The 25,021-nt window shown below is 31.7% G+C and overlaps 1 protein-coding gene across 3 annotated transcripts; it reads right to left on the bottom strand.

The window, feature by feature from the left end:
• Positions 1–1,531: 1,531 nt before the first annotated feature.
• On the bottom strand, positions 1,532–17,837 carry LOC134696416 (major facilitator superfamily domain-containing protein 6-A-like). Of its 3 annotated transcripts, none has more exons than XM_063558201.1 (5): positions 17,426–17,837; positions 9,900–9,995; positions 6,591–8,201; positions 4,360–4,542; positions 1,532–3,247 (listed from the first exon to the last, which is right to left on the bottom strand). In XM_063558201.1, the coding sequence occupies exons 2-5, from the start codon at positions 9,982–9,984 to the stop codon at positions 3,120–3,122; spliced, it is 2,007 nt and encodes a 668-aa protein (XP_063414271.1). In that variant the 5' UTR covers positions 9,985–9,995; positions 17,426–17,837; the 3' UTR covers positions 1,532–3,119. The 3 variants fall into 3 exon arrangements, with proteins under 3 accessions (XP_063414271.1, XP_063414270.1, XP_063414269.1); XM_063558200.1 differs by lacking the exon at positions 17,426–17,837 and adding an exon at positions 13,154–13,219; XM_063558199.1 differs by lacking the exon at positions 17,426–17,837 and adding an exon at positions 13,154–13,219 and having other exon boundaries at positions 9,900–9,998.
• Positions 17,838–25,021: the final 7,184 nt, after the last annotated feature.

Here is a 25,021-nt window from a genome sequence, read left to right on the forward strand (position 1 = left end):
TTAAGTTTTGAGATTTGTTTATAGTCTATAGCATACAAAAAGTTTAAAAACCAATAATAATGTGTCGGGTTCCAGGGTGTAGTTATATAATGTCACTTAAAAATAATGAATATGTATTGTACAATCAACATTAAAATAACATACACTTTACAATTCATTAAAAAGGAGAAGGTCCGGTAAGGACTGATTTTGGCCTCAAATTTCAGGTTCATTTGACAAAAAGATTTTGACCACTTTTTTAAAACTTAAGTGTCTATTTCACTTGATTTAATTAGTTTATGTGAAAGATTTTAACTGATTTAGTCAGTACAAACCATCCGATTCAAGCTCAAATATGAAAAATCTACCAAATATGCCGAAAAATGTCACTTTATAGATGGTTTTTGTCAAAAATGAAAGTGGCCGCATCCGTGTTCATCCACAACCTTCAGATATGTTATGTATTATCATAAAATACAACTTAAATTTCAATATTAAGGATGAACACGAATGCGGCCACTTTCGTTTTACACGGAAACTGTCTAAAATTTAACTAAAATGCTAGAATTTTGAAGATTTCAGTAATTTAGCATGACTTAATAGTGCTACAACACGATATATGTGCATTGTATTGTCAAAAACAGTCCATATTTATGTAGCAGAAGCATTCTTTTGTCCAATAAATAACTAAAAATCTATAATTTAACAATTTTGTAAAACTGCTATATTTTGGGGCCAAAAAAGGGTCTAACTGGACCTACTCCTTTGCTAGCTTTAATATAAAACATTGCTTTACAAATAAAAAATAATAATACATTCATGCATGCCTGCCCAGAAATCAAACAACTCTAATAAAACTTGAGAAATAACAAATATCTACGGCATATGCTAGGTTGGCATGGATTGTTCTGAAGTATAATTAACAAATGTAAAACTTTGTATAATCTAAAAAAGCAGCCTACCAAAACCAATAAAAACAACATATTCTAGAAAACAAATCTGACATTAAAAGAAAATCAAATGTGTTTTGTATGTCTTGCTCTAAACAATTAACCAAGCATGTCATAATTTGTGTTTAAACACTATTTGTACAAATTGATATGTTACATTTCAACACAATTTATAAGAATATCATTTTTGTTTATTTGAGACAAGAAAATAAAGATAGGACTTACTGTCATAAAACAAAATTTATATACATGTTAGCATTACAAGTATGTTATAAAACATAATAAAAATAGTCATACAAAAATCTGAATGATTTCATAATTAAAACAATCTTACATTCATGTAAACCATGCAGTCAAATGAAATCATATGTCATGTACATACCATAAAAAATGAGATTCTTTGTAAATGAAAAAAACCCAGATTATTCACTTACCATTACATGTGAGGGAGCACTGATTTTTTAATAAGGACAAAAACAAATTTCAAACTTTTATTGAAAAAAACTTTCTTTTTTAGTAATATGCAGTTAATATAGAAGTTCCAAGGACCAGGGTTTCCTTTGGAACATTTTTGAAAAAAGAAAATTAGTGTGAGATTGGGTACTAATTATCAATAGAAACAAACTATTTCTAGTAAACTATTTCTGAAACAAATTAATAAGAATCAAGAAAATAATAAAATGATGCCCACAAATATAAATGGTCAGTCCTATGTATGTAATGGTATTTACAGTTTTAATATTACTTTTATCAAATGGTATACAAAAAAAACTAACTTCACAAGTGACTAAAAGAAAGCTAGTCGATAGCATTTAACTAATTCATTCATTCATTCATTCGTTAATGCCTAATGTTTAATTGTAGATATGTTATGCACATTCAGGATACTAAACAACAAGTATAAACAAAAACATGTATATTATCTAATAAAACAACTGGAATGTTCTATTAAAATTTACTCGTAAAATATCAAATCTTAGGAATAATTACTGGTCACATTGCTGCCACTTGTTTTTATTTCTATTTACCCCTCTGGCATTTCTTTATTAAAAGTCTTCGAAAATTTGCTTAATAATCTGTTTTTCATAATTAAATGCACTACATCTTAAACTTCATAACTTCATTGATAAATCATTGTTATGTATAAAGGATTTCAACAATCAGTTCAAAAACTAAATATTTGGTTAATTTCCAAATATTTAAATGCTTGTACTATTAACAAAAACAAAACAAAAAACGCATATGTGGGTTTTTTTCAAAAGCAGAACCACAAATACTGCTTAAATAATTCAAATTTCTCAAAACCAATTTTCTACAAAGAATCAACTGTCCGCTATGAAGTTGCAAATCTATATTTTGTTTAACCAAATCAAAGGATTTCAATCTTCAAAATAGTAAGCCAATATCAACATTGAATATCAGTAGTTATAGATCTATAATTTCTAATTTCATAAATAAATAATGTTTATCAGTACAAACTATGTATGCTGAAAACGAGAACTGCAGAGAGAACAACTTCTGTAACTTTAATTTCATAAGAGTTTTGTAAACCATAACAAAACTTACATATAAAAAATAAAAGAATCAAAGAATATATGAATCAATGTATGAAAATTGCTTTTAAAAAGGCACTTTGTATATTAAAAAATACTGTCATTCTGTCTAAGTGGTTACCATTTATATGACTTAAACTCCTTACTACAAATTCAACTATATATAAGTTGAACTTCAAAGGAAAATTCATTCAAATACTTATTAATAATTTCAATTAACAATTGAGAAAAAATAAATAAGGGACGATTTTCAAAATTTTACTAAGAGCCTTTAAAACTGACTTTTCAGTATGGGATTTAGTCATTGTGGAAAGCTATATAACCTCTATGATTGCTTTCATCCATGTCATTTGGTTTCTTGTGAATTGCTTAATTATTGGCAATCAAAACATATCCCATTACTTTCATATGCTACCACAAGGCAGTCTTGGCTATTTTACAAAATTAAACCAACAATCTTTTGAAAGTTGCTTGCAATGGCAATCCCTACCATACACTGAATCAGATGCAATCAATGCATTTTCATATTTTTGAGAAAAAAAAACTATCACAAATTCTGGATATTAACAATATAAAGCACAGATAACAAATCATCTAAACAGAGAAATGACACAACTCAACCTATATAACCACATCTTTAAATTTCATTTGTTTTTAAACTGTCTGTTTTCTCATCTGTTTTGGGTTCATCATGAAATTCAGCATGTTTATCACTCTGCTTTGCTGTATTGTTGCCAAGGAGATGATCTTCTGCTTCTTCTTCTCCTAAAGAAAACAATGAATTTTCTATCTTGAAATGAAAGCATGACAATAGAGAAAGCCAAGTGAACTTTAAAAATAAACATGTACATTTCTGGTAGATTGTAAAAGTTGCATGATTGTAAAATTCAAAACAAATTGAACATTTGAAATGGTGATGGTGATAAACTAAAAACAAATTAAAATTTTTGTTGCATTTTAAGTTTATAAGTTTTCAGGCTTGTCTACCTAAATTCACCTGTAAATGTTTTCTTTTTAGAGTATATCCATGTTCAAAAACCATGAGCACAGGTATAATATTTTCTAACTCATCTTTAACACTTTTTTCAATTTCTACAAAACATTGAGTTACACATTTTTATGGTCCTGGCACTTAGAGGTGGGGGTCATATAGTTTTACCCTTGTCTGTGATTTCCTCATTCTGCAAAGAGTTATTGTACGGATCTGTATTGAGCTGATACATATATAGTATATATGTTCAGTTTAAAGTTGGTGTTTTTGCCTAATTTTTGCTGAAATAACGGGTCTTTCTAAATTTTATAAAAATTTCTGTCATTCCAATTTATCATCTACATCACCATGATCACTGTACATTATCCTTTTTTTTTAAATTGATCTTTATTCTTTTGACACTTATTTTAAGAGTAAAGTTAATATATTAACAAAATTTATTCATAGTCAACGTCTTGATTGTTTAATCTAAGTTCTTAATTGGTCAAAATTCAATAATGACATGAATGAAGCCAAATGTTAACGATTTTTGTAAATCATACCATGATCATGTTGGGAAAAAAGGCAACCATGTAGGAAAATGTCTCATAAAAAAACACTTGCAGCTCAGTGAAAAAAATGGTTTACAAAGTATCTAAAAATCGTTAAAGAAACAGATTCTACCACCGAATTTGATGACCATATTATTCTACACTGAACATTTAATTTTATATATTTGAAAAGCTTGTCAGGCCTTGCTTTTACAATTTGAAAGTTTCAAGTAGAGACAGACATGTATTGTTTTTCATTAGTTGCAGTGGTAGAATCATTATCAGTATGTATTTAATGCTTTCACAACACTTATTTTGTTATTTTTAGTCATTGTTATATATCATGTTTATTGTACCTCCAGTTTTCAATTCAACTTCTCCACTAGGTCTAGCAGGTAAATCCTCTTTAAACCAAAACTTGTTGACAAGAACATATAAGATAAGGAGTACAATTGAAGATATTGCATATAAACGAAATGTCCATCTTATACCAATCTTCCAGTACAGCTGTCCAGTCACTAGACTACCAACCCCTTTACCTAAAACATAAAAAAAACACTTTCTTATTAAGAGTTGAAAAATTTATTAGTGTTCATATATATTAAAGTTATCAGTCTAAGGTCAAGGGTCTTTAAATCAGTTATAAGGGGAAAATAACACATGTGTAATCAAGGATACTTTCTCTTAATTTGTTGTATCATTGCTTGTTATCAGTTAAATGTGTCATAATTTATTATTTTTTTCAGTGGGCGATTCGGAATTCTTGAAACTTGCGCAGTAACTTAATACATAACCTTGAAAACTAATTTTCGAATTCAATTAATACATCTTGATCAACCATGGAGACAAGCTTTTAAAGTGTTAAACTTAGTTGTATTTACAGGCATTAAACTTATTACATGAGACACTTTTGAATTACTAGGAAGATTGTGCAGGACCTTATTACATGCTCTAATCATTTTTTATAACAATAAATTAAACAAGTGAAACTGCGAGCTACTGCTCACTGATGATACCCCCGCCGCAAGTGGATAATATTAATAGTGTAAAAATATGCAAGTGTTCCGTAAACAGGAAGTTGTTGCGTGATGAATCTGAAAACGCATTACACGGTATAGCTGACTAATACATGTAATATAAATCCTGAAACCAAATTTCAGAAATCCTTGTATTGTAGTTGCTGAGAAAAATGTGACGAAAATTTTCAACTTGGCTATCATGTGTAAAATCATACAAGTGTTCGGTAAACAGGAAGTTGTCGAGTGATGAATCTGAAAACGCATCACACGGTATAGCTGACTTATATAAATCCTGAAACCAAATTTCAGAAATCCTTGTATTGTAGTTCCTGAGAAAAATGTGACGAAAATTTTCAACTTGGCTATCATGTGTAAAATCATACAAGTGTTCGGTAAACAGGAAGTTGTCAAGTGATCAATCTGAAAACGCATCACACGGTATAGCTGATTTAGATAAACCCTGAAACCAAATTTCAGAAATCCTTGTATTGTAGTTCCTGAGAAAAATGCAACGAAAAATATTCATGGGACGGACTGACGGACGGACGGACTGACAGAGGTAAAACAGTATACCCCCCTTTTTTAAAGCGGGGGTATAAATACATTGTGATATATGTCTGTGAAAAGGCTTTGGAGAGATATATAGAGAAGCTCTAATGACACCCTTAAGTTATAACAGGCATATTTTTTCTGAAATAACATGGTTGTGTTAAGCATGATTGGCAAACTATGGACTGTTTTATCTTTTTAAAGTTTAATAGAAATAAAGACAATTATAATATCAATAGAACTTAGTTACAATTTACCATTTAACAAAATAAAGGATGAATGATGTCCCTTTGAAACATGTAACATACATACATGACATATATGCTATTACAGATTTTTTAATTTTTAGCCCACAATAACAAATGTATGTCATTTTTCTCCCTTAACTTATTTAAGTAAGAACCTTGACTGGTTATGAACCATGGTGTAACTGTTAAAAAGTTTTTCAAGTCAGTTTTTAAAAAGTCTGATAAAGATGAAAAAACCCAGCATATCTTAATTTTTTTTAGGAGGGATGACAGGCAAACTTCAAATTAAATAAGTTGTAAAAAACATTAAATTCTCAAGATATGGTAGTAGATACATGTACAGAATACATTATGTTTGCTACATGTGTCAAGGGTAATATTAACTTATGACCTCCTTTGAGTTGGTGATCCATACTGCAATACACACAAAGATTTAAAAAAGTGTCATTCTTATAAAAGGCAATGGCATACACTCTAATTGTTTCACAACAGTAATTATTAGGGTATAAAACTTAAAACATTCCCCCAATCTTTTGAGATAATGTTTATAAGTTGAACACTTTAAGTAATTGGTGGGAATTAAATTGACCTCAATATTGTAGGTGACCAGATTGTGTGCCTTCACTTATCAATATGCATGATATGAGTAAAATATTAAAAATGTTGTGATATACAAATGTACATTCCGTTGTTAGTACAAAAATGTACATTGTATTTTGCTCAAAATATACTTAAAAGACAATCAATACCAAAAGTAAATAAAATACTTACCAAATCCAAAATGGACCCCACTCAGCAATCCTTGTATGGTTCCTGACATTCCTGGTGGTGTTATTATACTGCCATATGATGTTGCAGAAGCCCACATAATTCCAAATGTAATACCATGTAACAATTCAACTGGTAAAACCTGCCACGCATTGGTAAGGAATGAATATGCTGTAAAGCGCATAGCATATGCGAAAAAGGCAGCATATAAACAATACATATGCCCAAATCTTTTTATAAAAAAACCTGACACGTACAATAATGGAACTTCTGCTGAACATGCAATTAAAGAACATAACCCTGGAATGATTTTCAGTTTGTTTCCAAGTTCCTCTTCTAAAAACCAGTAGAGAAAAGCCTCTATTGCACCTGTCAATGATCCAAAATAGAACACAACTAGAAGAAACACTAAAGTTTTACGATTACGTAGCAGAGTTATTGTTCCTTTCAGCAACTGTCCACAGGCTAGGTTGTGTGAAATTTTCATTACACAAGAAGTGAAAGCTATTGCCAGGTTTAAGGCACTAAACAAATAAAATGATACACTAAAACTGTTCATGCTGGTTTTTGAAAGTGCATCAATACTTAAGGTTGATACAACAGCAAACATTGCAAATCCTACTGTTCCCCATAATCGCTGTTTACCCCATTTGTGCCTATTTTTCTCTCCTAGAAGGTCATACAATATGGCATCTCCCAAACTCATTATAGGAGCAAAGAAAATATTTCCCAGTAAAAACAGTACGAAAAAGAACCAAAATGATGTTTGACTTAGATCGTCTGCTACTTTATGAGTACACGTGTTCACATGACTACATTGAAGGTCACACATGAAATCTGTGTCATCACTACACAACATCTGCCAGTACTCTTGACCTTTGTACACTACATCCTTCAGGTCAAAAGTCCTACACACTTGGTCATCAGTTTTTATTCTATTTGATAAAACTTCTTTGTTTAACAAATATCCAAGATCTGGAATTTTAACACTGATATGAGATTCCCATTTTCCAATATTTAAATTCACACTGTAGCATTCAGCAGCATCATATGTGCCTGTTGCATTAGTGAAACATACTTTTTGAGGTAAGTCTGGTGCTATCTTATAATTACAATTCAAACTACATGAAAGTTTAGACTTTGTTGCCACATTTTGTTCATTTGGCATTGTGCTGATAACATATGGCACATTATTACTGCTGCTTGAGTTCCCAATTGTTGTGACAAAATATTCCTCACTAATAATCTCTTTGGCTTTAGTAACATAAGTATGGAATGACATGGGACATGCTTCCATGTTTATACTTTCGTTGACATGGTAACAATCTCGTAAAAATGAGTCTCCTTGACTACACACAATTTCAGTTTTCACTTTTGTATGTTCTGTATGTTTCGTTGGAATTAAAATCATTAGATTAAAGCACAACCCTGTTAGAATGCAACATAGAACAAGAATCAGTTTGTGTTTTTGAAATTTGTCTGCTATGGCTCCAAATAGAGGTCTGACTAAAAACCCAACAAATGGCATAAGACCATAAATTATTCCAGTCTGTGATTTTGTCATACCAATCTGTTTCATATAAAGTGCCATAAACGGTAAAAGAGCACCAACAGCTGCAAAATAAAATAAACAAGTTAATATGTACATGTATGTAAAAAGATGGACATTAGTGTAATAATAGTACATCTCTAACAATATATGGAATACTGTTGATTCAGTCCTTGGATGGTGTAAACTTCCCACTAACACCATACACCATTACACCATACACTATACATCATTACACCATACACCTTGTACCATTACATCAAACATGTTACACCTTTGCACCATGCACGTTACACATAACACCATACACCATTCCCCATTCTATCTTCAGGATCGGAAATTACCCATAACGCAATTAAATTTCAAATATTAAGATTATTATTCATTGTTATTATTGTTTATGTTTACAATCCAAAAAATAAAATAAAGAGAACTTAGTTTTTAACCAATGAAATGTTGTACACTGTTCATTCACAATATTCCCAATCCCACGTTACACAATCACACCATTCCTCATACACCATTACATCATTCCTCTTACACAATACACCATATGCCATACACCATTACACCATACAGGTTTTTTTGGGAAGTTTCGACTATCCAAGGGCTGAACAAATCAAATTTTCGAAATTTAAATCTAATGTTAGTAAATATAGTACTTTAATGTATAAGCATCTTAGCTTTTTATCAATTTGAAAATTCCTGCTTCCGTAGGCATCCTTCAGCTGGTCCCCAAACAAATATTTATACTAGTTCAATGATAATCAATGCCATACTAAATATAAACTCCAAATTATACACAAGAAACTAAAATTAAAAATAATACAAGACTAACAATCGGCCCCAAGACCCCTCGCCAAAAATTTATATTTTGCCTCACTATTAACTGAGGTTAGATACAGACCTGTTACCCCTAGCAAAGGTTCTTTTGGCAGCAACCCTACCAGTTTATTTCTATTCATTTACAATTGAGAGTTTTTCACATCTTGGTTGATGTTGCTTAGTCTTTAGCTTTATTTGTTGTGTTTTGTGTACTTCTATTTGTCTGTTTGTCTTTTCCTTTTATAGCCATGGTATTGTCAGTTTATTTTCAATCTAAGAGTTTGACTGTCCCTCTGGCATATTCAGAGATTGGTTCGATTACTTTCAATGTAATTGATTAAATTACAATTACTTTGTCATTTGTACGATTAAATTAAATTAATGATTACATCATTTCTGAAAGTGTCTGATTAAATTAATGATTACATTGGCAAAGTAATCATGATTACATCTGATTACAATGAATTTAAAAAAACAAAACATTTTGCATGATGTGAATGAATAAACGTTTAATATATAACTATAGCATTTTTTTAGAAAGTATTGTGTTTACTGAGGCCATAAACATATAAAATGATAACTTCAAACTTCATCTATTTAACATGTTTAATGAACCTCAAAAGTTCACTTCATACATACATGAACATTGTGTATGGTTACGACCCATTGCACTTTATCATCATTAATCTCTGAATTATAATGACTTCAATTGAATATAGCTTTATATTCTAGACTTTAATTTATATTTGTTTCAAGTTACATTGTTACATACACGAACAAATTGTACAAGTTGAGATATATAAACACTGTAAGATGGTGACAAGGGAACATCACCATCTAAAAATGGATAATTAACGATAGGAAATGAAAAATCATCCCTTTTATCATGAATTTTAGTATACATGAATATATACATATGCAATCCTTTTAAAACATACCAGCCAATGTAAAGAAGTAAAACCCTTTTACTCTCAACAAACTTAGATCTACCCTGTACCATTTTGAAGTTTGTGAGTCGGTCATGTTACTTCTTCCTGCTAATAAAAAATGTATGGTATAATTAAAAGTACAATAAAAATCTTTACAGCTGATCAACACTTTTTAAATGTTATAGTTAGATTTTGCATTTTTGGCATAGTTCAGGGATTCACAATAATCAATAATGCATTAATTTTTTAAATCTACAGTATTTAGCAGGATTTTGTTTTAACAATGAACTGAAAGCTAATAAGTGAGCACTTATATTAATTATGTGGAATAAGATCTTCTTAACCTTCTGGGGCACATTAGATCACTCCCATTTTTTTATGTTTTTGGTGGGATTCCTAACGCTCATACTTTTTTCTATTTTGTCTTTTGTGTACTATTGTTTGTTTATTTGTTGGTCTTCTGTTTTTTTATGCCCCATTTATGAGAGGGGGTAGGAGGAGTCCTGATCCAGAAATCCAAGGCTTTAAAACATGAAATCCTGAGGTCCCAACTTAAATAAATTAAATACCGAAATTCTGAAATCCGAAAAAAAGAAATCCCTGGATCCTGAAAGGATGAAAGGGTCAATCCTGAAATACTGAGCTTAAAAACACCTGATCCCGGAGTCCTGATAGAGGTCCTATCTCCCATCATTTATGGGCATTATGTTTTACAGTCTATGTGTTTGTTCAATCAATCATATGTCTGTCCTGCTTCAGGTAATAGTTTTTGGTTTAAGTTTTTGGCCAAGGTAGTTTTTGATAAAGTTGAAGTCTAATCAACTTGAAAACTTGAGTACATGTTCCTTGTGATATGATCTTTCTAATTTGTATGCCAAATTAAAGTTATGATCCCAATTTCATGGTCTACTGAACAAAGAAATATAGTGCAATAGAATATATAATTATCATAAACAGCTGTGCCACAAGTGATGATATGCCCGTCGTCTAATGTGTAAAGTTTTATGCAATAATCATAATAAGTTTCAAATACAGCATAACATGTAAAAACCCCTTCTTTTACAAAAAACTTAATAACTCTTAAATAAAATTTAAAATCATCACCAAGAAGTGTTTAAAGTGTTTACATGGTTTAAGGGCATACGATACATTTTTGATAAAAATTTCCATAAAGACTATTTTTATCTGATTAAATCAATTACCTGAACTATGTCCACATGGTCCAGTGCACGATGTTTTGTTGATATTGTCAACATCGCAATTTCGCTTTATAGTGTCGTTATTGTGTTTACATTGTATCCTATTAATATGTTCTATACCTTTTTATTTACATCGTTCACATTGTAAACATCGCAATGTTAACATTATCTGTCAACATCTTGTTTATATTGTGTTTGTAGAGTCTATACCTTTCTGTTCACATCGATCACATCGTATACATCGCGATGTTGACAATATCGTGTCAAACTCATGTTTATATTGTAAATATAAATAAAATTGAGAATGGAAATGGGGAATGTGTCAAAGAGACAACAACCCAACCAAAATAAAAAACAACAGCAGAAGGTCACCAACAGGTCTTCAATGTAGCGAGAAATTCCTGCACCGGGAGGCGTCCTTCAGCTGGCCCCTTAACAAATATATACTAGTTCAGTGATAATGAACGCCATACTAATTTCCAAATTGTACACAAGAAACTAATATAAAAATAATACAAGACTAACAAAGGCCAGAGGCTCCTGACTTGGGACAGGCACAAAAAAAAAGTCTATACCTTTCTGTTCACATCGTATACATCATGATGTTGACAATATTGTGGCAACATCGTGTTTATATTGTATATATAGTCTATACTTTTCTGTTTACATCGTTCACATCATACACATCGCAATGTTGACAATATTGTGTCAACATCGTGTTTCTATTGTATATATAGAGTCTATATACCTTTCTGTTTACATTGTTCACATCGTATACATCGCGATGTTGACAATATTGTGTCAAATCGTGTTTCTATTGTATATATAGAGTCTATATACCTTTCTGTTTACATCGTTCACATCATATACATCGCGATGTTAACATTATCGTGTCAAACTCATGTTTATATTGTAAATATAAAGTCTATACCTTTCTGTTTACATCTTTCACATCGTATACATTGTAATGTTAACAATATAGTGTCAACTGTGGTTGTTGTTGTATATACATTTTTTTCATTCTTTTTTTTAAAATAGTTAAGCAGTTAGTCATTGTTAGTTATATAGTTTAAATTGTTTTCCATTTGACATGTCGGGGTTTTAACTGTTAACTATGCGATATAAACTTTGCTCAATGTTAAAGGCCATATGGTTATCTATAGATGTGCCATTTCATATGTATGTACTGGAAATTTGACTTATTTGCAATCATACCAACTCTCCTTTTTATATATACCTTTCTGTTCAAATTGTTGACAAAGCAAGGCTAACAATATTGTGTCAAAATCATGTTTATATTTTATATTGAGTCTATCATTGTCTATGGTACGTATATAAATGTTGAACTAACTGCATTTGTTTGCACCTGTCCTTAGTCAGGAATCTGTTGTTCAGTAGTTCAGTTCTGTGTTAATGGCAATACTTTGACCTATAGTGGTTTACTTATAAAACGTGGAACTTAAAGGAAAAGTTTCATTTGAACTTATACCCCATCTTCTTATATGTATACATAGCTATGTTAACGATGTCAACGATGTAAACAATATATAAGAATTCAAACAATGTGAACGATGTTGACAGGACATCATGTACTAATCGCGATGTCAACGATGTAAATAATTTATAATGGTTCAAACAATGTAAACGATGTTGACACTACATCATGTTAACATTGTAAACATCACGATGTCAAGGATGTAAATAATATATAATGGTTCAAACAATGTAAATTTTACCAAACTTGGATAGAAGCTTCTTACAATCAAAAGATAGCATAGAGAAGAATATTTTGATCGACTTTTTTCCTCATTTTTGTTGAGCTTATGATTAACAGCAAAAGCAGGCGACACACTGTGTTTCACTATGCATCGTTATACAACTTTTACTTGATTACATCATACATGTACAGGAGCACGTTGTTTTTTTCTGTACTCAATAATTGTTTTTTGCATATTGTAAACGCGGCGTGCTATGTTGTCAATTCATTAACAAGAACCTTCATTAAGTTTCAGATTTAACATCATCAGTATTACATTTGTCCCTGCGATATGATTAAATACTCACCAAATGTAAAAGTAAAAAAATATTGACTTGTTTCAGATTTTTAGGACGACATTATAGTAACAAAACAAAGACGGAAAGCAATGTAATAAACCCGGTAAATTTTCTACTACTAACAGTGATATGGGCCTTTTTCAAAAAATGTGGATTTTCTTGTACAATTAATATTTCTAAAAAAGTGTAAATATTTTTATCCAATTTTAAGATACATAATTTAGTTTTTGGTGTGTGTAACAATTTCCAGCAAATTCAATATGAAATTTAGCTACAGAAATTGCTTCCAGTGGGTTTCAAAGGGAGGCCAAACTACTAGAACTCAGGTCCTCTAGCTAGCTCGCCTATGAACACATCAACCGCTTAGTTTAAACTATGTATAGTATATATATATATCAACTAGAAGAAACAGTAGGCGACTGGCATCGTATTTAGTTGTCTTACAAATTCAACTTTATCATCGGACAACTTCATCTCTTTCGTGATTGCCATGATTTTAAGTCCAAAATGTTCTTGCATGGATAGATTTTCCCACTTCTGCAAGCAGTTCTATGTAAGCTGGCACATGTTTGATAATATCAATAATCCACTATAAACCCCTGATTCACAGCTTACACAGCTAGCATCTCCAGCTGACTCGCTGTATATTTTTCTTTTCTCATAAAACATGTAAAAGGTTGTTAATAAGATTAGTGGCGGATCAAGGAGGTGGGTTCCGGGGGTTTGAACCCCCTCTGTCTATTGACGTCCAATTCACTTGATTGGGGACATATCATTTGAACCCCTTGCTTTATTTTAGGATAGACGCCTTTACAATTGGCTGTATCCACTCAAAAGATGTAGGTATTATACAGAGATCATCTTTAGTTCAACGGCCATTTTGCCAGGTTATTTTTCTTGTTTATAGTTTGATATTTAATAATGGGTGTGTTTTCCCTGACTAATAGTTTGGTAGCGTAGATATCTCAGTCCATGATACAATTAAAAGTACGAGAGAAAGCATTTTATGAGTCCAAATGTTTGCAACCTTTTTCTTCATCAGTTTGTTCTGGATTTCTTTTTGTACATTTGTTTGAGGAAGTTCCAAATAAGGGTAGGCATTATTGAAGCATACCAATTTATTGATTTTTCGACGTCGATAAACCAATTTTCACGGTTATCCAAAGATTTTACAGTGGGTCATATTTTTGCAAGCTGCCTTTCCATATTTGTTTACATACCATTGTTATAGAAATTTCAATGTTTTGACATGAATTATTATAATATGAATGGGTAACAAGTCTCTTGCATGTATCAGATGTATTTTGATGCACGTGACTTTTAAATTAGCATGACGCAACAAACATGTTGCAAATTTATACAAATTGTAAATCAAACATTTTGATGAGGGGGGGCAAGGGGGGTCCCCATAACAGCAAAACAGTGAATTGATTTGGTGAAAAACAGATAACAAGGAATTGAAAAGGGACAATAACAGATAACAGTAAATGAAATATGAAAATAAATCTGTCCAGGACCAATCCAGTAGATGACTCGTAGATCTTAGTATATAACTTGTGGTATGGACCTAGAAAATTGTAATTTGTGTAAACTCGACGTTTCGGCCGTTGAGGCAGTTCTGCCTTGGTTGATTTTTTTTCCCGTAACTTGTACAAAAATTTTATAGTATGGATGTTGAATTTTTCTGAACGACATTACTAGTTTCTGTTTTTGATATAGGGATATTTTTAATCTAGGGCATTTGAGGGATCAATTTTTAATGATTTAGGTTTTTTTATTTAATTTTTGAAAATAGTGCAGCCAGTGACGCTTTATTATCAATTTGATTTTTAGATTTTTTATTTCTGAAAAGCAATATATATACTTTACAAGTAATAACAAAAACATTGATGCACAATATTTTTTTTTTATTTAATGACCTCATGATAAAACTTACTTATAAAATACAAAAATACCCAGATCAGTGGAGACAGGACATGTAACTGACACACGCATGCCAGTTATGGTTATTCTGATAATAGAAATTGACTCACGTGACAATTCTGATAGTATAATAGAAATTGGACCTAGTGAAAATGTGGATGTCACCAAGTGAAACACTAATCATGCATCTCATGTGAAATTATAGAATATGGAAAATTTGGGTACAGCATTGGAGAAGCTGTAGGATTTTTAAAAGGGTATTTGTCGAAAAATTAAACCGAAGACACATCTTTATTTGCATCAATAGTTTCTGAGCTTCAATTTTCGCCATGTGAAGCAGTTAAAAATCTTTTAAAAATATGGTGGTCAGGGTTCTCTTTCGTGTAAATGAAAAGAGAGGGAGTAGCACTTATAATATAAATGCTAAAAGAAAAAGATGTTGTATAATTCCTAAAGCCATAATTCAAACCCATACCACTTAGTAATGTAAAACAATTCAAAGGAGAAAACTAACTGCCTAATTTATCCACAAAATAGTGAACGAGAAACTTAGTAACACAGGAACAAACTACAACCACTGAATCCCGGCTCCTGATTTGGAAATAGGCACATACAGAATGTGACTGCGTCAACTTAAGCATGCTAGTTGGTGTCCAATCCTCCCCTAATCAGGGACAGTGGTGTAATAGTACAACATAAAGATTATTATGTGGTCATTGAATAAAAAAAATCTATAGGGTGTACCAATGCTATTTTTATAACAAAATCCATACTATAAGTTATTGTACAAGTAATAAGTGAATTATAATTTGTACAAAATGCTACATGTTCACAGACAACAGAATTTATTACAATGGATAATAATAATATATACTGGAATGGTCCTGGCCATGGGTCCAATTGATTTTAATATGTTTATGTGATGTACAATGTATGTTACTGAAATTCTTCTGCAAATACAGGGCCACCCGATATTACCAGTAGAAAGACCCCAATAGAAATACATTGTAAGAAGATGTGGTAAGCGTGCCAATGAGACTATTATCCATTCAAATCACAATTTGCAATTATCTTCGATTTCTAGTGAAGATTGGCTGTCAAAATGCTAACATTCCAATTTTCAATAACAGTTAACAGCAAAAAGATTCTCACAATAACAGATAACAAAATAGATAATAGTCCTATAACAGCTAACAAAGAATAAGACAATAACAGCTAACAGTAAATATATTTTCAAAATAACAGATAACAAAGAATTAAAATGCCCCATAACAGCAAAACAGTTAAACCCCTTGCCCACCCCCCCCCCCCCCCCCCCCCACCCCTTTGATGATGTTTTCTTATAGAGAGCTTTTTTTTTCAAAACAAAGAACAAGTTGTGGTTGCTTCAACTAAAATGTGTGTAGCTAATATTCTATTTTACGGTTTCTTTAAAAAAAAAAAAGAAAAGAAAAAAAAAAAGAAAGAAAAGATGACGTTAGTTATGGATCAAGGGGGTCTAGGGGCCAAAACCATCTTTTTAGACGACCAATACATTTGAAAGATCATCCTGAATGTGGACAAATAGTTGGAACCCCTCCATTTAAAATAGCTGGATCTGCCCCCTGGGTGTGGTGTGGCAGTGAGTAAGACAAGTTTTTACAACGCACGAAGTGAAACACAAATTAACAACTATAGGCAACCAACCGGCCTTCAACAATCATGAACAAAATCCAAATCGTAAAAGTCATTTATCTTGTTATAATAAAGAATAATTTATCACACATGTATTTAAGAGAAAAATCAAATAATGTAGATCGAGTAAACAGTTTAATAGTGACACTAGGGGAGGATGGACTAAGATTGTGTAAAAATAGATTAGAAGTACACACGTGGTATCATTAGAAAGGGACAATTACCCATCAAAAACATAGTACAAGAATGTGACCAATTATGATACAGAATATCAAACAATCTTTAAATTTAGCTAAACCTATACGCATAGTTACTTATAATATGCCTGAATGAGAAAACCAGTGTTATTCTTATATAAATCAAATAGAAGATGTGGTATGATTGCCAATGAGACAACTATCCACAAATAACCAAAATGTCACAGACATTAACAACTATAGGTCACCATACGGCCTTCAAAAAATGAGCAAAGCCCATACCGCATAGTCAGCTTTAAAAGGCCCAGATAAGACAATGTAAAACAATTCAAACGAGAAAACTAACGGCCTTATATATGTAAAAACTCTAGAACTCCAGATTTATAAAATTTATATTCACTTGGGACTATATATCATGATGCTTTATAATTTATATGTTATTCTGATATTGAACATTCATAAAGTAACGCTTACCAAAACTATTTACCAGATATTTAAAGATGTTCTCAGTTTTCAATTTACATAACACGGATCCTTTCTTCTCTTCTTGAAAACTCTTTCCGACACAGAGAATAAAGAGTCCACTTACAACTGAACGCGTGATCATTATCTTCCGCCATGTCCATGTAAAGAAGCAGAATCTTATGTAAAACGTGTATTACTGGTACTGAGTTCTTCTGTTGTTTAAAACAAAAGTTATTTCAGTCATAGTCCAAAATATTAAACAAGACCATTTGAAACAGTCTATTTCATATAAAAAATCATCAATATTCCTTTCAGATCTGTTTGGCATATTTACACAATAATGATAGTTTTCTCCTAAAACAAATTGAAATCGTAACAGTATAGTTTCCATGTAGAACACTGTCCACTGGTATAGGCCCGGTTACACCCTTAAAGGAAAAGATTAACCTAGGGTACAATGTATGTACATATATGTGTGTGCCTTGTATTTAAACGCAATAATATAATAAATTCAATCGCCAAGGAAGTACTTGATCTTAATCTAAAATATTGTATGGCAATCCTTATGGACAATTTGTAAAACATATTTGTATGAACAAAAGGACACTCATAAGAAATATTTCACGAGACAATACACCAACGACAATGATGACATTATGAAATTAAGAGGTTAACAGGTGTGAATAAAGTACTGTAAATTCAGAAATTATTGCGTGCACTTATTATTGCATTTTTGTCATCTTAGACTGCAATGCGATTTAATTTTTTACGATTTTGAGAAAAATCCCGTTTAGTTTATATGGAATATTTCAAAATGCGAGTTTAAATTATTGCGTTTACAATTCTGTCGCATTTTTCGCAATAATAAAACCCTCGCAATATTTTCTGAATTTACAGACAGAAATATTTCATCAACACGAAATATTACAATTTCAGGATAAGTGCTTGTTTTCTTTTTGCCTCTGTCATAAAAAAAATATATACGAAATTTTCTGGTTTAATCAACATCGAGTTTGCACACACTTCCTGCTTTTCTTTTCATCATTTGTTTACATATAGTTTTAAAATAAATTAAGAATGGCTTTTTCTAGTATCTCATAATCAAGGACATGGATCTATTACTGTTTCTGCTTTTTTATATTGGAACCAAGATGAAGCGAACATCCAAAACATCACAATAAGAAATGACATGAGCCAATCACCGACGTGTTCATGAAAATGTAGTTAACACATCTTTAACATATGAGTGTCTCCTGCGCACAACACAAGTATTTAGTTATCGGAATATAAAGGAACCATTCAGATCTCCGGCGAAATTTAGAGAAAGGTCCAGGTATAAATATAAAAAAAAACATGGTATCGAAAGTCATCTTCATTTCGGGATTTGCAAACACTATAAAATCAGGTGGACGAAATTGTTTCTGTATTAAGTGTCCGATACCAAATAAAAACAAAACAATTGATGATCATGCTTCATGACTTATACATTGTATGTTGTTATGGGGAATATTGTCGTATAAGAAATACAGGAAAAGTTAGAATGATTAAAGTACACCCTTTTTCACGTCTTCATCAAATATACAGTAAAGACTAGAGGTTAAACCTGATAAGTAGTCCACTGGTGCCATGTTGTCATGTGCGATTTTCTGTTTCTAGTCAGTTGCTTGTTTTCGACTTTTTTAACGGTGGAGGACGAGTACCACCTACCGATTCTCATTTCACTCGTTCTTTTCTGATGTATTTTTATCAAGCTGTACATTTGCAGGTCTTTGAATATGGGCGTTTCTCATTATTTGTATAGTTTATGGTGTCATCCTTTCAAGTACTTTTAGTATATGTTTGGTAATATATCATTTTCCTGGTTAATTGAACAGGAAGCAATTAACCTTAGCCCGGCATTTGATGGTATAATCGGTGAAACTTCAGTGTTAATATTGGTGTTGGCTTCTTAAACATTTTCTGTTACATTTTTCCACAAATTTTCTACGTGCACCAATGCAATCGCTTTTGCACATTTCTTTAATTTCTTGATGTGGTTTTTAATCCCGTTGGCGTTGAGCGTGTTTCCCTCAAAATACATCGAGATAAATGGCGGAAATAGCATATAGTGATGTAATAAAATTCTAAAATAAGTTGTGCTCCGTAATGTTGACATAATATAAGAAAATAGTAGTTTATTGTTGTAGTTGTACTTAGTTGCGTTGACATACTCTTTCGAGGGGGGCAGACGTTTTTTAGTAGATGATTTTACTTTTAACAATCAATAAATCGGATTGAAGCTATGACAAACGGCAGTATGCATAACGATAAAGACATCCAGTTAAGTTAAGAGATATGGATATTTGTCATATCTTTATAGTCTGTTCTTATGTTGTACTATTATACCACTGTCCCAGGTTAGGGGGAGGGTTGGGATCCCGCTAACATGTCACAAGTTAACCCCGACACATTGTTTAAATAATTTGTGCCTGTCCTATTCAGGAGCCTGTAATTCAGTAGTTGTAGTTTGTTTAATGTGTTACATATTTGTTTTTTGTTCATTTTTTTTATATAAAAAGGCCGTTAGTTTTCTCGTATGAGTTCTTTTACATTGTCTTATCGGGGCCTTTTATAGTTGACTATGCGGTATATGCTTTGCTCATTGTTGAAGGTCGTACGGTGACCTACAGTTGTTAATGTCTTTGTCGTTTTGGTCTCTTGTGGACAGTTGTCTCATTGGCAATCATACCACATCTTCTTTTTTATATTTGTAAAATGTACCATCTGATGACCACTCTTTTTGCGCCTGCTTAAACATGTTAAAGGTATATAGGTTTAAAATGTATTTAATTTCAATATATACTATTTTGAACCATCACATTAGGATACATGTAGTTGATATCCATTCATTTGATATGTTTGGGTTTTAGATTTTTTTCCATTCAATTAGGGACTCCACGTTTTGAACGTCCCAAACTTCATATTGTTTTAATTAATTGTTTGTCCAATTGTTTAATCGCACTGAAATACATATTTGTTTTGTCTATGTGAAGAGTTATAATAAATTTCCGTAGAGGTAATTCTTACAAAGCTGAAAATATTGAATGTATTTTATCTGTAAGTGTGTGTTAATAGTTATTAAAAACATCTATTATAATTGAATTGTAATTGTATATTTGATAGATATTTAATTGTAAACTGATACACGTGGAATAAGAAGGACAAAAGAAAGATCAAATACACATGCACGGTTTCGTGCGTCATTAGTTGGTCAGATTATATCTATGTTATGGGACCTTTGGCTTTGAAAATCTTATTTGTATGAAAACCATAGACAAAATAGATGATACAGAACTGACAATTGTTTATTTATATGTTAATAGTTATCAAAGGTACCAGGATTATAATTTAGTACGCCAGACGCGCGTTTCGTCTACAAAAGACTCATCAGTGACGCTCATATCAATATATTTATAAAGCCAAACAAGTACAAAGTTGAACATGATGAAGAGCATTGAGGATCAAGAATTCCAAAATGTTGTGCCAAATACGGCCAAATAAGTCTACATGGATTGTTTAGGGATAGGCTATGCATATAGTTGTCATTTTGTAAATTTAAAGGTAAAAAATCAGTTGACAATTAGGGATGTATAAGAAAGGTCAAAGAGTTTCAATTGATGACATTTTCAAAACTCTAAATTAAGAGTAAACTAACCGTTTTCCATGAACCATATAGTATGGCCTTCTATCAATTCTTTTAAGAATCTTTTTGTGTTTGTTAAATGAGCCACTAGTATCTTTGATGAGTATTTATACTATATATAGGGACTGCAAATACATATTTGGTGTATTATTATTATTATTACAATTTTTCTATAGCGCCAAATCTAAAACAATATTACTCAAAGCGCTTTACATCACATGTTAAACGAAATATACACACAGACAGTGATAAAAATATAAAACATGAACACACAAAATGAATATTTAAGTGTTAAAACTTTTCTAGAAAAAAGGATTAATAATGTGGAAATTTTTACAAAAAAGTTGAATATATATATCAATGAATCAAAATAAAATTATACTGAATAAAGTTGGTAAAATAAAATAGCCAAAAAAGTCTAAAATAAGATTGCTATTAAAAATTATCAAATATAAGTTAAAAATTTGAAAACGTATTCAAAAGATAAAAAAAAGGAATATTACCATGTAAAAATATAATTACTGAAATGAAAAAATATGTGTGCTACTAAAAACATACAATGTACATATTATAAATGAAACATATCTCCAGTTAAAAGAAAGGTTCGATAAATCAAAAGCAGGCTAACGTCTATGGCACAATGTATCACAGAAACGAATTTAAGGGATTAAAAATGATTGTCGAAAAAAATGAGTTTTTAAGTTCTTTTTGAATACAGGCACCGACTTTGCATTTTGAAGTTTTTTTGGTAATGCATTCCAAAGGATGGCCGCTGCTTGATCAAATCTTCTATTGCCGTAGGTTTTGGTTCGCACAATAGGAGTTACGAGTGTTAAGTTGTTTTCAGATCTTAATGATCTTGATGGCCTGTATAAATTTACAAGTTCACTAAGATATAATGGCGCTTCATGTTTCACGGACTTGAATACATATAATAATATTTTGTATTGCACCCTGTGTTGCACAGGCAGCCAGTGAAGAGAATCAAGTGTCGAAGTAATGTGTTCGTATTTCTTTTTTCTTGTAACCACTCGCGCAGCAGTGTTCTGAACCCTTTGTAGTCTCTGAATCATGTAAGCTGGTAGTCCATAAAGTAAAGCGTTACCATAATCCAATCTAGAAATAATTAACGAATTGACCAGAGTTTTACATGCATCCTCGTTGATGTACGGACGTATGCGGCCTATATTTCTTATTTGATAAAAACATGATTTCGAAACTGAACTGACTTGTTGGTGCATTGACAGAGTCTTATTAAAATGAACACCCAGATTTTTAATACACTCAGAACTTGTAATGATGTTTCCTTTAAAGGTGAGATTGCAATCCTTCAAATCTTTCACCCGTTTTTCCGGAGCAAATAGCATCAGTTCTGTTTTGTCCTCGTTCAGTTTAAGAATGTTTTCACACATCCAGGAACTTATATCGGCCAAACAGTCCTCAATTCGATTCGATGTGTTTTTCCAGTTATCAAAAGGTTCGAAAACTAAATAGATCTGCGTATCATCGGCGTAGCATTGATAAGACATGTTGTGACGTCTACAGATTTCGCCGATCGGCTTCGAAAATACAGTATATAGCTTTGGGCCAAGCACGGAGCCCTGCGGCACACCGCAATTAAGACGAAATTCGTTGGAGTGGGCCGAGCCTACTGCTATACGCTGTGTCCTATCTCGGAGGTAAGAGAGTAACCATTTTAGAGCAGGACCTGAGATTCCAAAAGCATATTCTAATCTAGCTTCGATAATGTTATGGTCAATCACATCAAACGCCGCTGAAAGGTCGAGCATCAATAAAACGGCACAACAGTTTTTGTCTAGCGCACTTGCAATGTCATGGTAAACTCGAAGTAACGTTGTTTCGGTTGAGTGTCCCGCACGATAGGCAGATTGAGCAGGGTCATGAAGAGTGTTTGACAATAGATGCTCTTCTAGACGACTTTCAACAATTATGGGTTACATAATGAAATAAAAGTAAAATAAACGCTCTACTTGTGATATACCAGCTAAATATATTAAAAGTAAAAAAACATCAGGATATAGGAAAGACACGTAATAATGTAAGCAAACTACGTAAAACTATTGATTAAAATAAAAAGCAAATTAGCAAAAAGGTATCCAGTATTTACATTTAATGGTTTAGATAAACATTGAATACAGGACATACAGTAGCATATATCCAATTCCAAACAATGATATCGAGTTAAACTAGTTTATGGATATATATGTTTTATAATTTTTTGATAAGTTATTGAACATTATTCTATGAAAAAAGCGATCGGCGTATTATGCCTATGTTACAAAACGGGGTTCAGACGTCACCATTGTGTTGTAGTCTTAATCGCTATGAACACAAACAAATGTGTCAACAAAGAAAATAAAAAGAGATATAAACGAAGCACAGTTACAACACGTAGCTAAGTCAGACTATAACACAATGCTGACTTCAGTATCCCTATTTTCAACCCTTTACATAAAAAATACGTCTGTTTGTTTTGTTCACACATTGTTGTCAGTATAATGGAATTTTATACGACTGGGATACAAGTGAGATGTGAAGCTAGCTATAAAAACCTGATCAATCCACTATTTCTTCTTAAGAAAATGACTGTAACCACGTTAGGAATATGAAAGTTGATATTCATTCGTTTAATATGTTTGATATTATCATTGAATAGGGGACTTTCTGTTTTGAGTTTTCTTCGGAGTTCGGTATATTTATTATTTTACATTTGGCATACCCACCTTGCACTTTTCTGTTATACTCATAGGAAGTCGATATCGTAACATTAGAAGTAATACATGTAGTTGAATAGATTACAGAAAAATACTACTTTTCTTAACAATGTTGCGGACATATTCAAAAAGAATATAAAATATACTAGCAGTTTGTGTAGCAGAAGTAATGTTGAACAGGGTTGATTATCACAAATAAAGTTTAGCCACTTGAATGCATCTTATTTTGAATAGACACTGTACATTTGTAATTCTACTCTGTCTGTGTTTGTTTTTATCTTTTGTTAGATTTTTTTATAATTTTGGATTTTTCACCTGGAAGTTTACGACAGAGCGATCCTTTATTTATCAAAATTCCGGCCACAGATCCGGCAATTAGTGTTGAGATAATACCAATAATAATCAAAATATTTATTGCGAAGTGTTTACTGCAGTTATTGGAAACAAGTACACACGAAACAATTATGCATGACACTCCTACAGTTATCCAAATCAAGGAACAAACAATTTTCAGGCAGAATCTTTCTCCCATTTTTGAAAACATACTAAGTCCGGCACAAAATACGCAAAAACAGCCTACAATGGGTAGAGCTATAAATCCATTTCGGGAAGCATCATCTCCTGGGTTACATGTAAAACTGTGAATAACTTCAGCTACTAAGATAAAAATTAATCCAATCATGGTCCAGAATATCAAGCATGACCATTTGAAACAACCTGTTCCACAGACAATTGCATTAACATCCCTTTTCGACATGCTAACTTAGTTAGAATATTGTTTTCTCCTTATAAAATAATACAAATTTAAGTTGTAAAAGAATAGTATGTACTGAACATTAAAATCTACATCGTTGTCATTACACTGTTAAAGAAGCGACAAATGAATTGGGTTTGTTCCAGAATTAATTAGTTTTAATATCGTATTTAAATGCATTCAACGGAAGAAAAGACATTACTCGTTTAAGACCATGCCTATTTACTAAAATGTAACAATTGATTTGCAAAACGATTACCTTCAAATGCAATCTACATTGTGAATGTGTTGAAAACATATACGACATACTAATGGCAATTAATATAAAAGTTATATGTATATATAATACATAAAGAAGACGTGTTGTCAACCTAAATAAGACTGCAATCAAACGTTACAAATAATGAAATACCTGCAAATTTGATTTATATCAAACAGTCTTACATT

This window comes from Mytilus trossulus, chromosome 14 (genome assembly GCF_036588685.1).
Source record: "Mytilus trossulus isolate FHL-02 chromosome 14, PNRI_Mtr1.1.1.hap1, whole genome shotgun sequence".
Lineage (NCBI taxonomy): Eukaryota > Metazoa > Mollusca > Bivalvia > Mytilida > Mytilidae > Mytilus > Mytilus trossulus.